Here is a 16,573-nt window from a genome sequence, read left to right as displayed (position 1 = left end):
GCCCTTTTCACATCGAGATTCACCACGGCACCTTCACAAAGCTTCGCCTTCACCAGTCTTATGCACTTTTAAGTTCGACCTGCAGTGTGTGTGGTTTCACATTGTGTTACCGCGGTAACGGGGAGACAACGTAAACAAACTGCAGAAGCTTCAAACACAGACACACTCTGAAGTGTTTAAAACAAACAAAAAAAACAGATTTGTTTTTTCTGTCAGACAGATTTTTATTTATGAATTAATTTGTGGTTTTTTTTCCCTGAGGAAATGTTTACAAAGTAAAAAAAAAAAAAAAGGTCTGAACACCAGCCGATACCTTGTGTGTGTTTTCACTGCTTTGTGTATTCATTGTTACAGTTTCCTGTGGTTACAGTCTGGTTTCCGTGGTTACAAACTGTTTTTTTATGGTTACAGTCTGGTTTCCATGGTTACAAACTGTTTTTTTTCCTTACAGTTACAGAGTGGTTTCCATGGTTACAGGCTGGTGCTCACGTTGGCGTCCACCTTCAGGTCTTTGGCGACGAGTCCCGCAGTGACCGGGTGCATCTCGGCCCTGTGAGCCGCAAACATTCGAAGAGCTTCGTCGTGAAACTTATCGAAGTTGAACACCTCTCTGAAAAACAAAACAACAACACAGACACACAAAAACGTAAACGACTGAAAAGCATACGACAGGTGTAACGGCGTCCACTCGAGGTGACGGGCGAGCGATACTCACTTGAAGAGCGGTCGAGTGAACTTCATGCGGCCCTGATCGGTCGCCATCTTCAACGCCATGGGAACCGCCTCCTCCCACCTGGACCGGACGCACAGCCTCAGCCACCTGCAGGGACAGCAGCCAATCAGAGGAAGGGGCTAAAGTGGGAGGGGCTTAAAGCAGAGCATGTGACGGTGACTCACCTGAAGCGTATCTCTGAGTTCTTGAAGGAGTTTAAATCATACACGTCTTGCATCTTCTTCACGTGAGTCAGAGGAAGAGGATCCTGAGGACAAACATTCAGACAACTTGATTTAACCAACAGGTTTTTAAAGTGTACTGAGCTGGACTCTGATTGGCTGTCTGACTCTCATCACTGACTACAGTGACCCCGCCCACTGAGGGAGTTACCTCCTGGAGCAGGAGGGACAGGAACTCCACCACCTGGTGGGTGGACAGGCTCTTCAGGTCGGATTGTTTGAAGCCGCTCAGGTCCTGGTCTTTGGCCTGGAGGGGGGACAGAAGGAGGAGGTTAGACCCTGAAAAGCACAAGCAGGTCCATGTGAGGTCCTGGTCTTACCTTGATCCACCTCTGGCTCAGAGCGATGCAGGCGTCGGCCAGCGAGGTGTCGTACCTGAAACACAAAGATTGTTTAGAGTATCATAACGGCAGGAAAACTGAGTGTTCTCCAAAGAGGGAGGAGCCTAAAGGGACATTCTGACTCACTGAGGTTTGACGGGAGGCATCCCGGGAGTGAACATCCAGGCGTTCCAGTCCACCTTGTTCAGGATGTCCACCTGAGAGACACAAACACCAAAGACACCTGATTCAAGTCCTGACCCTCCTGACCAGGACCAAAACCAGACCTCCACAAACTCAACAAGAAAATCCCCAGAACCGCACGAACAGGTGTCATGGACGAGGTCTCACCTGGTCTTTAAAGACGTCTAACAGGTGTGATGGACGAGGTCTCACCTGGTCTTTAAAGACGTCTTACAGGTGTGATGGACGAGGTCTCACCTGGTCTTTAAAGACGTCTTACAGGTGTTATGGACGAGGTCTCACCTGGTCTTTAAAGACGTCTAACAGGTGTGATGGACGAGGTTTCACCTGGTCTTGAAAGACGTCTAACGGGTGTTATGGACGGGGTCTCACCTGGTCTTTAAAGACGTCTAACAGGTGTTATGGACGGGGTCTCACCTGGTCTTTAAAGACGTCTAACAGGTGTTATGGACGGGGTCTCACCTGGTCTTGAAAGACGTCTAACGGGTGTTATGGACGGGGTCTCACCTGGTCTTTAAAGACGTCTTACAGGTGTTATGGACGGGGTCTCACCTGGTCTTTAAAGACGTCTTACAGGTGTTATGGATGGGGTCTCACCTGGTCTTTGAAGTAGGTGAACAGGTAGTTCTTCCACTCCTCCGAGGTGACGCTGCTGTAAGCGAACATCTGGATGTACGACTTCACAAAGCCCATGAACACCTCTGAGGGACATAGACACACAGGTGCAGGTTAAGACACTTCCTGTTGTGATGTCACACAGGTGAATAATCACTTCCTGTCCCGTGGTCACACCTGGCCCCCCCAGCAGCTCCTCCAGGTGATAAAGCAGAGCGAAGCCCTTCTCGTAGGGCACGGAGGAGAAGGCGTCGTCGGGGTCCACGTCCTGCAGGCTGGGGACCAGGTTGGTCAGGGGGTTGTTGGCTCCAAAGGTGTTTACCTGAGTGATGTCACACAGACACAGGTGTGAAACACGAGGAGAAAGAAACGACCCACAGAATAAATAACGAGTCATTTCAACAAGTCCTCACCGAGTCCTGCAGGTCCTTCCAGCCCCCCATGGCTTTGAACTGTCTGAACTGTTCGCTCTCCATACACCTGCCGATCATCCTCTCCAGGTACACCGTGTGACCCTCGTTTAGCCTGAACACCAGAAGAAGAAGAAGACACACACCTCACCTGGTTGAGTTTTTTTAAGGTGATCATGATTCTGTTTTCACTTCAGGTGATACCGTCGACTAGCGTACAGGTAAGCTAGCAGGATTACAAATGAACTTAAACCCCTAGAGAAAGCGTCCCCAGGTGGGCGGGGCCTAACCCAAAGCTTCATGACTCAGAGTGATGCTTTACCAGAAGTGTTCCCACGTCTTATTGGTCACCAGGTTTCCAGTCCAGCTGTGAGAGATCTCATGAGCGATCACCTGACAGGAAGAAGAAACACACATCAACATGTGGACACGTGTGGACATGGACAGGTGAGACGGCGAGCAGGTGACAGGATGTTTCACTCACATTGGACAGAGATTTGTCTCCAGCCTGTAAAAGAAAAACACAGTGAAGGGTTAATCACACGTTACAAACATACATGCGTTTATTCATCCAGGTGTACATAATAATAATAACAACATTCATGTGAAACGATTAGATTTAAATCACATGTGGGAGACGCCGTTATGGAGTATTTCACTTTGTTTTTCGGTACCGTCTGAAGCTACGGTTACTTACTTCCTGTTTGGAAACACACCCGTGTTTATTTTGAAAGACAATAAAGGATGTTGCGGTAGGCCGAAGGTTAGGACATGAAGTCGAGCACAGAAAAAGGAACTCGTAACAGATCGTAAACTGAAGTAATAAAAAAAGCTCTCTGCAGCTTTCGACAGTCTCCCACACCATCCTCCTCAACCGCCTATCTGAACAGCTTGGCGTCTCCGGTCCAGCTCTCTCCTGGTTCCACTCCTACCTCTCCAACAGGCAACAGTTTGTCACCATCAGCAACTCCAGCTCCTCCCCAGCCCCAGTTAACCAAGGAGTACCGCAAGGTTCTGTGCTTGGCCCTCTTCTCTTCACTGTCTACATGCTCCCCCTCGGTCCGATAATCGCCAACATGGTCTCAATTTCCACTCCTACGCCGATGACACACAACTCTACCTCAGCACCCTTCCTTCCACTAAGCTCCCCCCCCCCCCCCCGTCACTAGTCAACTGCCTGCAGGACATCAAAACCTGGATGTCTTCCAACCTCCTCAAACTTAACAGCAGCAAGACTGAGCTCATGGTTGTGGCCCCCAAGGCACTGCTCAGGAAGGTTGGAGATCTCCTCCTCACTGTGGACGACTGCTCCATCCGCCCCTCACCCGAGGTCCGTAACCTAGGCGTCATCCTGGACTCCACCCTCTGTTTTAAATCCCACATCAAGTCCATCACCAAATCCGCCTTCTTCCACCTCAAAAACATCTCACGACTCCAGCCCTCACTCCCCGACCCCGTCGCAGAGACCCTCATTCACGCCTTCATCACTTCACGCCTGGACTACTGCCGGGCTACCAAACACTGCCCTGAACAGACTCCAATATGTCCAAAACTCTGCTGCCAGGGTCCTTACACGTACCAAGCCCCGGCAGAACATCACCCCCACTGGCTCCCGATCAAGTCCCGCATTCAATATATACTCCTCCTACAACTCTCTCCATGGTCTAGCACCACCGTACCTCACAACCTCCTCCATCCCTACACCCCGTCCCGACAGCTGCGGTCCTCAGCCACAGGCCTGCTCTCCACCCCCCACACTAAACTGCGATCTTTTGGTGACAGAGCCTTCAGTGCCTCAGCCCCCCCACCCTCTGGAACTCTCTCTCCGCCGAAATCTGCACTGCTCCATCCCTGGTCATCTTTAAAAACCTCCTCAGCATGAGCTCCTGAGCATTCAGCCTCATCTAACACCCCCCCCAGCTGATCACCCACTTCCTTTCTCCTTCATTTGTTTGTCTCTTGTTGCCTCCCATTACCCCCCCCCCCCCCGCCCCCCACTTTGTAAAGCGTCATTGGGTTTCATGAAAGGCGCTATATAAATCTAAGTTATTATTATTATAATTATTATTAATACGGCTCAGGAACGGTGACAAAAGGTCAATGTGTGATGTCATAAGGTCAATGTGTGATGTCATAAGGTCAATGTGTGATGTCATAAGGTCAATGTGTGGTGTCATAAGGTCAACGTGTGATGTCATAAGGTCAATGTGTGGTGTCATAAGGTCAACGTGTGATGTCATAAGGTCAATGTGTGGTGTCATAAGGTCAATGTGTGATGTCATCAGGTGGATATTACTTTGGACTCACATCACTGAGACTACAGGGAGACACCGAGGACGACTATTTACGGAGAGCCGTAAGGGACAAAATAATTAAGCTGTGTAAAAAAAAGCAAAAAAAAAAAAGCATTTATGTCTGACCTTATTTGCATCACGATTTGTGTGTGTGTGTGTGTGTGTGTGTGTGTATACCAGCAGTGTAGGAGTGGCAAAGGTGAGACAGGGGTTCTCCATGCCTCCGTACGGGAACGATGGAGGAAGAACGAGGATGTCGTACTGACCCCAAACATACGGACCAGCCAGACCCTCAGCCGTCTTCAACATGACCTCAGTCTGAAACACACACACACACACACACACACACACACACACACGTGTCAGAACTTGGAGGTTAATCAGCTGTACTACATCATACCTTTTATCCAGGTGTGTATGTTTTTACCTCGGAGAACTCAAACGCAGCTTTATCCACGTACTCTTTCTCTGACCACACTCTGGAGCGAGGCCCGATCTCCCTGTGGACCAATCAGAGAACAGAACACTGTTCAACTGCTGCAGGTGACACCATGACATTGTTCACAGGTGAGAAAGAGTTACCTGCTCTCCAGAGCTCCCACCACGATGGCAATCAGGTAAGACGGCATGGGCACCTGAGGTCAGAGGTCAGAGGGTTATTTGAAAAAAGTTTCTTTATAACTCCGCCTCCTGTACTGATGACATCTAAAAAAAAAAAAAAAAAGAGTAGAAGAAGAGAGGACTGACCGGCTGTCTGAACCTGTAGATGATACGGCTTTTATCCTGAGGATCCACTTCCTGTCCGTCTCTCATCGCGCTCATCACGGCAACCAGCTCCTTAGGAACAGACACCTGACAGACAAAACCCAGGTCACACCTGACAGACAAATCCCAGGTCACACCTGACAGACAAAACACAGGCCACACCTGACAAACAAAACACAGGCCACACCTGACAAACAAATCCCAGGTCACACCTGACAGACAAAACACAGGCCACACCTGACAAACAAATCCCAGGTCACACCTGACAGACAAAACACAGGCCACACCTGACAAACAAATCCCAGGTCACACCTGACAGACAAAACACAGGCCACACCTGACAAACAAAACACAGGCCACACCTGACAAACAAATCCCAGGTCACACCTGACAGACAAAACACAGGCCACACCTGACAGAAAAATCCCAGGTCACATCTGACACATGAAACATAGGTCACACCTGACAGACGAAACACAGGTCACACCTGACAGACAAAACACAGGCCACACCTGATAGAAACCTATAAAGTGTGTGTGTGTGTGTTACCTGTGCGTAGTAGGTGTGTTTGACAGACGGACTGTCCTGACAGGCGATCATACTCCTGCAGTGATGAGCCTGTCAGACAAAACCCAGGGTCAGTGTAAACGTTCATAAACATTATTTTAGTATCATTATTTTTTAATGGACAATTTAAAAAATATTTTTTGTCACAGGGATCGAGAATTGTGACGCCACAAAAAAAACGAGAGCAGAAAGAGAACAACATCAGACATACACGCCTCGTCGTTTCAAACTTTAAAACACTTGAAACTGACATGTTCACAGACATCGAGGAGGAAGTGATGCAAGAGGAAGTCTCGACCAGAGTTTGACAAACAAAAAAAACGGATGAGAAGTTTAGAGAAAAACGATAAAAAGAGGAAGAAAAAAAGAGGATGAGTGAGAAACGTTTCTTTTTTACAACATTTACATTTCACAAAAAGTTTACGACACACTTAAAAACCTGTGTGTGTGTGTGTGTGTGTGTGTGTGTGTGTGTGTGTGTGTGTGTGTGTGTGTGTGTGTGTGTGTGTGTGTTCACCTGACACTGACTGAACAGGTACGGCTGTTTCTTCCCGGCCGTCTGCTCAGGTGAGAGCCACTGAAGCGCCTTCGCAGATGGAGACGTCTCATAAGTCACCTCCACGATCACATGCTGCCCTCTGATTGGTCCACATGACACACACACACACACACACACACACACACACACACACACACACACATTAATAAATTATATTTTTAAAAGCCCCCCCCCCCCCGCCCTGAGGACAGAGGACAAAAGCTCACCTGGAGAGGTCAAAGGGCAGCGTGATCTCCAGCGGTGTCCCCTTGAAGCTGTGTTTGGGGCCCATGGTAAATGTGGCCGCCTGTCCATTAGCGCTCACAGAGATGACCTTCAGGTCTCTGGTGTCCAAAGTCTGCAGCAGATAAAACGACACTTTTCTTAATGAGATTCTGACACCTGCTGAATCAGCACTTTGACTGACACTTCAGCCTCACCTCAAAGTCCAGGTAATATAACCCTGATAAGTTCAGAACGTCTCTAACAAACACTAACACGAACCAAACGGCGCTCAGATTTACAGCTGCTGCTTGTTTACACTCATTAATAATAACAATCAGCCTTTCAGTCAAAGTCCAGGGTTCACAGCTCCGAACATCCAGCCTTGATTATTGATATAATTGACATCGATATTGCACATACATACTGTGCAGAAACTCAAATGAAAAGTTATTTAACTGGAGAATAAATCTAGTAATATCAACGTATATGTTAGCCGATATAAATAGTTATATATATATATATATATATAACTATTTATATCGATAGTTACAGGATATGAGAATATCCGCCGGAGGATAAATCGGTCAGGCTCTGTGTTCTGTTTCTTTAAATTCAGTTCATCAGAGTGCAAAAAGAAACTGAAAGAAACATGATCCGTCTCAGTTTTATAACAACTCAGGTTCAGTTACCTGTTCACACCTGTCTCTGTCTGACAGCTCAGACACAAACTGCTGTTTAAAGTTTGTTTACTTGGAGATCATAGCAGCAGATGTTAAGATGCACAACATGTTGATAAAGTAAATAAATCTGACGCGTCTGTTAAACTTTAATCATCTTTTTTTAAACAAAAAATCAAAGTTGATCCTCTGGTTTCTACAATCTGACGTTTTGATGACGTGAGTCCGGCTGTGTGTCACGTTAACTCGGAGGTTACCGTTTATTAAACTTTATTTCATGACGCCTTCACGGACCCACGCTCACTGTCTGAATTCAGAACACTCATCTCGTTAGCTCCCAGGCTAACAGGAGTAAAGGGGTCCGTTAACGTTACCAGAGCGGAGAACCGGTCCTCCAGAACCTCCACCGTCAGCGCCACCTTGGCCTTGATGACGCGTCTGTCGAAGTCCACGTGCAGCGACAGGTTCAGGTGTTTGGTGACGCACCTGGCGAACGAGGAGAAGGAGCACGGGTCTGAAGACATGATGAACGTCCAGTTAACAACGGAGACTGACTGAAACCGACCGTACGACCAACCGGCGATATCTAACGGAACATGCTCACACACTTCCGGGGACGACCTTTTCAAAATAAAACACTCAGCTTTATCCCCAAAGTTAACATATATTGAAAAAAATAATTGAAGGAAATTCATGGATATTTGCGTGGATTCAAGTATTGAAAAGATAATTTTGTTTAAATTATTTATTTATTAATTATAATACGTTGTTGAATGGATATTCATTTTTATTTTTATTATTTATTTATTTGTTAGGGACAGTGCATATTAATGAACAGCTGTAACAATTACAGCTGTAAAAATGCCAGATTATAGCAGAAGTGTTAGTTTCCATCTGTTGTCCCTGGGCAAGTAACAGAGAAAGACAAATTACAAATAAAATACAAACACAAATACACAAGTGACACAAGACAAGATTTATGATTAAAGTGTTTGTAACCATGTTCTGTGTTCATTTCCTGTCTCATATTGAGAGCACACAGATAAATATTATTATTTTATTCTATAAAAAACAATAAATGTGTCAGAAATAAACTGCTGTGTATTTATGTTATGAGGTGCAGTACCGTCTCTCCTCCAGCAGGGGTCTCCAAAGCGCCGTCCGACTCTCCGGTGTCTCGGTGTCGGTAACGTTACAGTGATGGAGGACAAGAGGGGGGCTAATGGAGGTCTGATCCGGTCGTGATGAACCCGTTTGACGGCTCCGGGTCTCCCCGCTGTGAGGATGCGGAGCGCCGGGACGGCAGCAGGTGTCCGTGGGCCCGCTTCTCCTGCTGGCTGGAGTGCGTGTGCGTCGTTACCTTCGACCTGGAGCTCGGACAAGCCATAGAGGTACAGCGGTGTTAGCTTAGCATGGTTAGCATGGTTATCACCAGGGGTTATTGTCGATGACACTGATGATCTGAGCCGGTTTAGATGTTCGACGATCACAGATTAAATCACTGAAGCGATGTGCACTGATTTACCGTGTGGGAGTCAGACAGGTGAAGCAAACCCCGTTTAAAAAAAACTGCTTTTTTAATTCTGTCATCCTCCTCGTACAAAGCAGCTTCTTATTAATGATAAATTACTTTTAAACTCATAGATGTTAGTGCACTAAAGAGTTCGGCATACATCTCACCTCCAAAATAATAATAATAATAACTTTATTTATATAACACCTTTTAAAAACACAGGTTCACAAAGTGCTTTGACAAACAACAAAAACAAGAACAAACTAAACCAAACACAGAAGAACATAAACAACAGCAAGAACATAACAAATGCAAAATACAAAAAATAATTAAATACAATTCAACAGGAAAGAACCCAAAGTGCACGATACCCAACAGACATATATAACCCGACCATCATAAGAACCATCACAAGAACCATCATAAGAACCATCACAAGAACCATCACAAGAACCATCATAAGAACCATCATAAGAACCATCACAAGAACCATCACAAGAACCATCATAAGAACCATCACAAGAACCATCACAAGAACCATCATAAGAACCATCACAAGAACCATCATAAGAACCATCATAAGAACCTTTGCGAACATGAAAATTATTTATTTAAAATAATATGGATGTTCGGCAACATTTGAACTGTGTTTTGCTTTATTTATTTTTCCTTTTAAAGAATACAAAAACACAAGTTGACCTGTTTTAAATATCTAGGAGTGACACTAGACAACAGCACAGCAGTGACATCCTAAAAAAAGAGCCATGACAGTTTGTCATCCATCCGCCTCAAACTCAAAGGACTTAACGTTGCCCCCAATCTCCTGCTGCTGCTGCTGCTGTATCAGATCATGATCCAGCGCTGTGCCACCTGCTTTTTCAACATGTTAAACATCACATATCCACTGCCCTGAACGAAAGGCCTCGCTGAACAGGCCAGAGTGGGAACATCTTGATTGACACAAAGTTAACTCGGAGCGCTAAATGATCAGATTTCTGAATGGGATCTGGTGTGACTGCTTTGTGTCTGGTGTCGTTTCAGTTGGTGTATCCTCAGGATGTGAAGCTCACTGAGAAAGAGGTAACGATCCAAACATCTCCTCTGCGCACAAACCGGATCAGTTTGTTGATTAAAGATTTAACCACCATGTTTTTTTCTTTATTTGTTGACAGAAAACAAGCATCTGCTACCTGTCCTTCCCCGACTCGTACTCAGGTAACCTGCGTTCATACTACCTGTCCTCTGAACACTGAACGGTTGTGTGCTGACTCAAAGAGGTCAAAGGTCATGTGTTTTTTACTTCATTTCCCAGGATGCCTCGGGGACACTCAGTTCAGCTTCAGGCTACGTCAGTCGGTGGGACGGCGAGCGGCAAGGACCAGAGAGGACGTTTACAACCGAGACGCTCCGGTCACCCTGCAGGTAAGGAGAGCCAATCAGCTTCAAGTAAAAGGATCGATTATCACCTGATTGGTTTGATATTTATTAAATCTACTGATCGTCTGTTCTTGTTTCTCTCTGCAGACGGAGGCGTCACATTTCTTCGGTTTCGTTTATTTCAGACAAGTGAAGGATGTTTCTGTGAAGAGAGGATATTTTCAAAAGGTGAGACACCTGCTCACACCTGTTTACACTTGTCTACACCTGCTCACACCTGTTTACACTTGTCTACACCTGCTCACACCTGTTTACACCTGCTCACACCTGTCTACACCTGCTCACACCTGTCTACACCTGCTCACACCTGTTTACACCTGTCTACACCTGCTCACACCTGTTTACACCTGTCTACACCTGCTCACACCTGTCTACACCTGTCTACACCTGCTCACACCTGTTTACACTTGTCTACACCTGCTCACACCTGTTTACACCTGTCTACACCTGCTCACACCTGTTTACACTTGTCTACACCTGCTCACACCTGTTTACACCTGCTCACACCTGTCTACACCTGCTCACACCTGTCTACACCTGCTCACACCTGTTTACACCTGTCTACACCTGCTCACACCTGTTTACACCTGTCTACACCTGCTCACACCTGTCTACACCTGTCTACACCTGCTCACACCTGTTTACACCTGTCTACACCTGCTCACACCTGTTTACACCTGTCTACACCTGCTCACACCTGTTTACACCTGTCTACACCTGCTCACACCTGTCTACACCTGTCTACACCTGCTCACACCTGTTTACACTTGTCTACACCTGCTCACACCTGTCTACACCTGTCTACACCTGCTCACACCTGTTTACACCTGTCTACACCTGCTCACACCTGTTTACACCTGTCTACACCTGCTCACACCTGTTTACACCTGTCTACACCTGCTCACACCTGTCTACACCTGCTCACACCTGTCTACACCTGCTCACACCTGTTTACACCTGTCTACACCTGCTCACACCTGTTTACACCTGTCTACACCTGCTCACACCTGTTTACACTTGTCTACACCTGCTCACACCTGTCTACACCTGTCTACACCTGCTCACACCTGTTTACACTTGTCTACACCTGCTCACACCTGTCTACACCTGCTCACACCTGTTTACACCTGCTCACACCTGTCTACACCTGTCTACACCTGTCTACACCTGTTTACACCTGTCTACACCTGCTCACACCTGCTCACACCTGTCTACACCTGTTTACACCTGCTCACACCTGTTTACACTTGTTTACACCTGTTTACACCTGTCTACACCTGCTCACACCTGTCTACACCTGTTTACACCTGCTCACACCTGTTTACACTTGTTTACACCTGTTTACACCTGCTCACACCTGTTTACACTTGTTTACACCTGCTCACACCTGCTTACACCTGTCTACACCTGCTCACACCTGTTTACACCTGCTCACACCTGTCTACACCTGTTTACACTTGCTCACCCCTGCTCACACCTGTCTACACCTCTCTACACCTGTTTACACCTGCTCACACCTGTCTACACCTTTCTACACCTGTCTACACCTGCTCACACCTGACTACACCTCCTCACACCTGTCTACACCTGCTCACACCTGTCTACACCTGTCTACACCTGCTCACACCTGTCTAGACCTGCTCACACCTGTTTACACCTGTCTAGACCTGTTTACACCTGTCTACACCTGCTCACACCTATCTACACTTGCTCACACCTGTCTACACTTGCTCACACCTGTTTACACCTGTCTACACCTGCTCACACCTATCTACACTTGCTCACACCTGTCTACACCTGCTCACACCTGTCTACACCTGTCTACACTTGCTCACACCTGTCTACACCTGCTCACACCTGTCTACACCTGTCTACACCTGTTCTTTACACCTGCTCATTAACTATTAAGTAATAAGTTTGATAGCTGTGAGGTCAGGTGGCGTTGGTGACTTGGCGTGCATCGTGTGATGTTGATCGTGTGTTTCAGTCTCTGGTGTTGGTGTCCAGGTTGCCGTACACTCACCTGTTCCACTCGCTGCTGCAGCTCGTCGCGCCCGAGTTCTTCGAGAAGCTCGAGCCCTGTCTGGAAACAGGTGATGATGTCATAGTTACATTCAGAGTGTGAACTAAAAAACTTCTCTCTATGACGTCACCTAAATGTCACCTGTCCTCACAGTGTGTCACGAAATCGACCAATGGCCTTCACCCGTACCTGGAATGACCCTCAACCTGCCGGTGATGGGCGTGGTCTTACAGGTGAGCGCAGGGGGTGTGGTCTCGTGGATAAATAACAGATAAGTATATTTATTTATTTATTGTGTTTTATTTTCCAGGTGCGGATTCCTTCTAAATCGGACAAACCAGGAGGAAGTCCAGTGAGAGCGGTCGCTCTTCAGGTGAGCAACAGGAAGTGAATCTTTATTAACTACAGGAACAAGAACGATCAATAAAGTTTTATTTCTTCTCCTCAGGAACTCCTACCTGCTCCGACTCTGCTGCCGACCATCCACGAACTCGACCTTTTCAAGTGCGTCCCTCATTTATTAACATCGATTTTTCAGCTGTAATAATAAAAATAATAATAATAATAATAATAATGATAAAAGAAATAAAATAAAAAAATAATAAAAATAATAATAATAATAATAAAATAATAATAATAATAAAAATAATAATAATAATAATGATAAAAGAAATAAAATAAAAAAATAATAAAAATAATAATAATAATAATAAAAAAATAATAATAATAATAAAAGAAATAAAATAAAAAAATAATAATAAAAAAATAATAATATAATAATAATAATAAAAAATAATAATGATACAGAGATATGAAATATTGATTCAATGTCAATAGTTTGTTAATATGTAAAAGTTGACCTTTGACCTCTCAGGTGTTTCCAGCCGGTTCTGGTCCACCTACAGATGCTCTGGGAGCTTATGTTGTTGGGTGAGCCGCTGGTCGTCATGGCGCCATCTCCCACCGTCTCCTCGGAAACGGTGCTGGCTCTCATCAGGTAAGCAACAGCCAATCAGAGCTGTCCCTGAGCTGGGTTAAGGGTTATCAAAATAATATAATATATCTGACAGTCTGACCAGGTGATTTAGGTGTTTAGTAGCCAATCAAAGAGCAGTGTTCATGTTGTTGCCATGGTAACAGTGTGTCCTCTCACAGCGCCATCAGTCCTCTGAAGTTCTGCTGCGACTTTCGTCCGTATTTTACTATCCACGACAGCGAGTTCAGAGAGTACACCACACGCACGCAGGCGCCGTGAGTACCCGACACACCTGAGCTCACCTGTCTGATCTCACCTGTGTGTAACCTGTCACCTGACTTTTACCTGACTGTCTGAGCTCACCTTTCTGTCACCTGTGTGCAGGCCTAACGTGGTTCTGGGCGTCACTAACCCGTTCTTCATAAAGACGTTTCAGAGCTGGCCTCACGTCCTGCGGATCGGAGAAATCAAGATGGCAGGTAACGAAAACACTTCTTGTTTTTACTTAACATGTCACTTCCTGTCTACAGAACTAACATCCCTCCGTTTTTAATCCGTTACACAGATCAGAGAGTTCAGTATTATTTTTAATAGTGAGCTGTGATGTCAGAAATTTGAAATAAAATTGTTCCAGGTTGAAGTAAAAAAAATAATAATTAAGAATAAAAGTTTTTTATTTTTCAGAATAAAGTTTGAATTTTATTTTGACTTTCAGAATAAAGTTTAAAGTTTGAATCTCTGATCCTTCCAGGTGATTTACCCAAACAGGTGAAGGTGAAGAAACCGTCCAAACTGAAAACACTCGACACCAAACCAGGTGACATGACTCACTTTCTTCTTCTGCTGACTTCAGGATAAAATGCTGTTTTATTTTGGTAACTGTGTACTTCCTGTGTGCAGGTGTGTTCACGTCGTTCAGGTCGTTTCTGCACAAAGACAAAATCCTGATCAAGAGAATCCTAAAGGTGAGGAAAAACACGCAGATATGAACTCACATGAACGCCTCACACTGCCAGACTCACCTGTGATTGTGTGTGTTTGTGTGCAGGGCATCCAGAGGAAGAGACCGTCTGAGGTCCAGAGCGCCATCATCAGGAGACACCTGTTAGAGCTCACACAGAGCTTCATCATCCCGCTGGTGAGACGGCCAATCACATCGCTGCAACGCTCTGAGTGTTTGATTCACCTGTAACATCCTCCCTGTGTTTTGTCTGTCAGGAGTAGAGTCGAGTTTAATCCCTGTGTTTTGTCTGTCAGGAGTAGAGTCAAGTTTAATCCCTGTGTTTTGTCTGTCAGGAGTAGAGTCGAGTTTAATCCCTGTGTTTTGTCTGTCAGGGACAGTGTTGAGTATATTCCCTGTGTTTTTGTCTGTCAGGAGTAGTGTTGAGTTTAATCCCTGTGTTTTGTCTGTCAGGAGTAGAGTCGAGTTTAATCCCTGTGTTTTGTCTGTCAATTGCAGTGTTGAGTTTAATCTGTTTGTGTCGAGTTCAATCCCTGTGTTTTGTCTGTCAGGTGCAGTGTTGAGTTTAATCCCTGTGTTTTGTCTGTCAGGAGCGGTACATGGCGAGCTTGATGCCGCTGCAGAGGTCGGTGACAGCTTGGAAGGTAAACAGGAAGTGCTATGACCTCATGGTGATGTAATTAGCTGGAAACCACACCTGTTTGACAGAGTTGCTGTGTGTGTGTTCAGACTCCTCCTCAGGTGCGACCCTTCAGTCAGGACGAGTTTATGTCGACTTTGGAGCACACAGGGCCTCAGCTCACCTCGATGCTCAAAGGTGATTGGATGGGACTTTACAGGTGAGTCAGAGTTTTTTTATGTCAGGAGGAAGGCTTTATCTTATTTCTCCTCTGGGTGCTGTCGAGTTTTTTATTTTGCTGATTTAAATCTTTACAGGAAGTTCTTCAGGTCGCCGAACTTTGACGGATGGTTTCGCCAACGACACAAAGAGATGACTCAGAAACTGGAGAGTATCCACCTGGAGGTCATCTGTGACGCTGTGAGTCATTTACCCGTTACAAATAAAATACCTGTATAACACCTTCATCCCCTCTGTGCTCCCCTGTAAGCTCACCTGTATGACCTGTGTTCTGTCAGGACCTGCTGGGTTGGACCAAAGAGAAGTCAGAGGTGGAGATCGTGGATTTGATCTTGAAGCTCAGAGAGAAACTGGTTAGTTTTTCCGAGAATTAAACAAATCAATTCATTAACTTATTTATTTGTTTCTTAATTAATTTGTTTGACTGAATATTTGGTTTTCAGGTGAAAGCTCGGCGGCAGCAGCTGCAGGTGAGAGATGGTGTTGTGGAAAAACTCGACGATTTTATTCACTCGATCATCCAGTCGCTGCCCGAAGACCTGCAGACCGTCCTCAACACACAATAAACAGACATTTAATGAGTTCTTCTGGTTTAAAGTTGTCATTCTGACAGGTTATATTAATATGAATTGTGATAAAATTAGTCAAAATTAAGAATTTAAACTGAGACTGATGAAGTGACTCTGGATTGATTGTGAGGTTTAGTGAATCCTGATGAATCTGTTTGTTTGATTTGTTGTTCTGAAGCAGAACGTTTTGTTTTACGTTGTTGTTAGTTTCTGTTCTGATGTCCGATGTTTGGATCGTAAACGTTGGATCAACTCTTGGTGTTACGTCTAAAAAGGGATGGAGGAAAAGTGGTTGAGATGTTCTGAAATATTATGACTGTATTCACATTATGAGCCAATTCTCACCGTATCTCTCGGGGAATATTCTGGTTTAATTTAAGGCTTTTTCTTTCAGACGATGTGGATGAGTACTTTCTGTTTTAATTAAGAAAAATGTTAAAAGTTTTCTGTTTATTTAGATCCACTTTTGTTTATTTATTTTTATTTGAATCTACAGATTAACAGATGACGGTATTTTTCTATCACAGTTTTTCTCCCACACAAACTGAAGTCAGTGAATGTAACACTAATAATAATAATAATATTGTGTTGTTTATTTTCAAAATGTAAATAATTTGTTTTTCTTTCAAAAGTAAAACCTGAATTATGTCACATTGAGTTGTGGAT

The 16,573-nt window shown here is 45.0% G+C and overlaps 2 protein-coding genes across 2 annotated transcripts; one reads left to right on the top strand and one right to left on the bottom strand.

Annotated features, from left to right (window-relative positions):
• Positions 1–199: 199 nt before the first annotated feature.
• Positions 200–8,153, bottom strand: lta4h (leukotriene A4 hydrolase). Its single transcript, XM_061030363.1, has 19 exons — positions 7,944–8,153; positions 6,895–7,025; positions 6,647–6,767; positions 6,112–6,180; positions 5,545–5,649; positions 5,380–5,432; positions 5,225–5,297; positions 4,975–5,115; positions 2,988–3,011; positions 2,826–2,896; positions 2,507–2,618; positions 2,271–2,415; positions 2,076–2,179; positions 1,422–1,492; positions 1,275–1,329; positions 1,106–1,201; positions 898–980; positions 716–820; positions 200–610 (listed from the first exon to the last, which is right to left on the bottom strand). The coding sequence occupies exons 1-19, from the start codon at positions 8,091–8,093 to the stop codon at positions 472–474; spliced, it is 1,848 nt and encodes a 615-aa protein (XP_060886346.1). The 5' UTR covers positions 8,094–8,153; the 3' UTR covers positions 200–471.
• A 559-nt stretch (positions 8,154–8,712) lies between these two features.
• On the top strand, positions 8,713–16,557 carry dennd6b (DENN/MADD domain containing 6B). The gene is made up of 20 exons (XM_061029991.1): positions 8,713–8,960; positions 10,124–10,162; positions 10,255–10,297; positions 10,395–10,504; positions 10,607–10,687; positions 12,507–12,612; positions 12,696–12,775; positions 12,853–12,915; positions 12,991–13,046; positions 13,417–13,539; positions 13,698–13,793; positions 13,903–13,997; positions 14,270–14,335; positions 14,419–14,483; positions 14,567–14,656; positions 15,070–15,123; positions 15,209–15,318; positions 15,416–15,518; positions 15,617–15,691; positions 15,782–16,557. The coding sequence occupies exons 1-20, from the start codon at positions 8,814–8,816 to the stop codon at positions 15,902–15,904; spliced, it is 1,725 nt and encodes a 574-aa protein (XP_060885974.1). The 5' UTR covers positions 8,713–8,813; the 3' UTR covers positions 15,905–16,557.
• Positions 16,558–16,573: the final 16 nt, after the last annotated feature.

Source organism: Labrus mixtus, chromosome 22 (assembly GCF_963584025.1).
Source record: "Labrus mixtus chromosome 22, fLabMix1.1, whole genome shotgun sequence".
In the NCBI taxonomy this organism is placed as follows: Eukaryota; Metazoa; Chordata; class Actinopteri; order Labriformes; family Labridae; genus Labrus; species Labrus mixtus.
This window is presented reverse-complemented; position numbering and strand designations above follow the sequence as displayed.

Excerpts from the sequence above, each read along its gene's own strand:
- lta4h (XM_061030363.1), bottom strand. The coding sequence starts at position 8,093 with ATGTCTTCAGACCCGTGCTCCTTCTCCTCGTTCGCCAGGTGCGTCACC. Across the intron at positions 5,433-5,544 it reads TCTACAGGTTCAGACAGCCG|GTGCCCATGCCGTCTTACCT; the intron begins GTCAGTCCTCTC and ends CTCTGACCTCAG. Across the intron at positions 2,897-2,987 it reads GAGACAAATCTCTGTCCAAT|GTGATCGCTCATGAGATCTC; the intron begins GTGAGTGAAACA and ends TCTTCCTGTCAG.
- dennd6b (XM_061029991.1), top strand. The coding sequence starts at position 8,814 with ATGAACCCGTTTGACGGCTCCGGGTCTCCCCGCTGTGAGGATGCGGAG. Across the intron at positions 10,505-10,606 it reads ACGCTCCGGTCACCCTGCAG|ACGGAGGCGTCACATTTCTT; the intron begins GTAAGGAGAGCC and ends TTCTCTCTGCAG. Across the intron at positions 15,124-15,208 it reads GGTCGGTGACAGCTTGGAAG|ACTCCTCCTCAGGTGCGACC; the intron begins GTAAACAGGAAG and ends GTGTGTGTTCAG.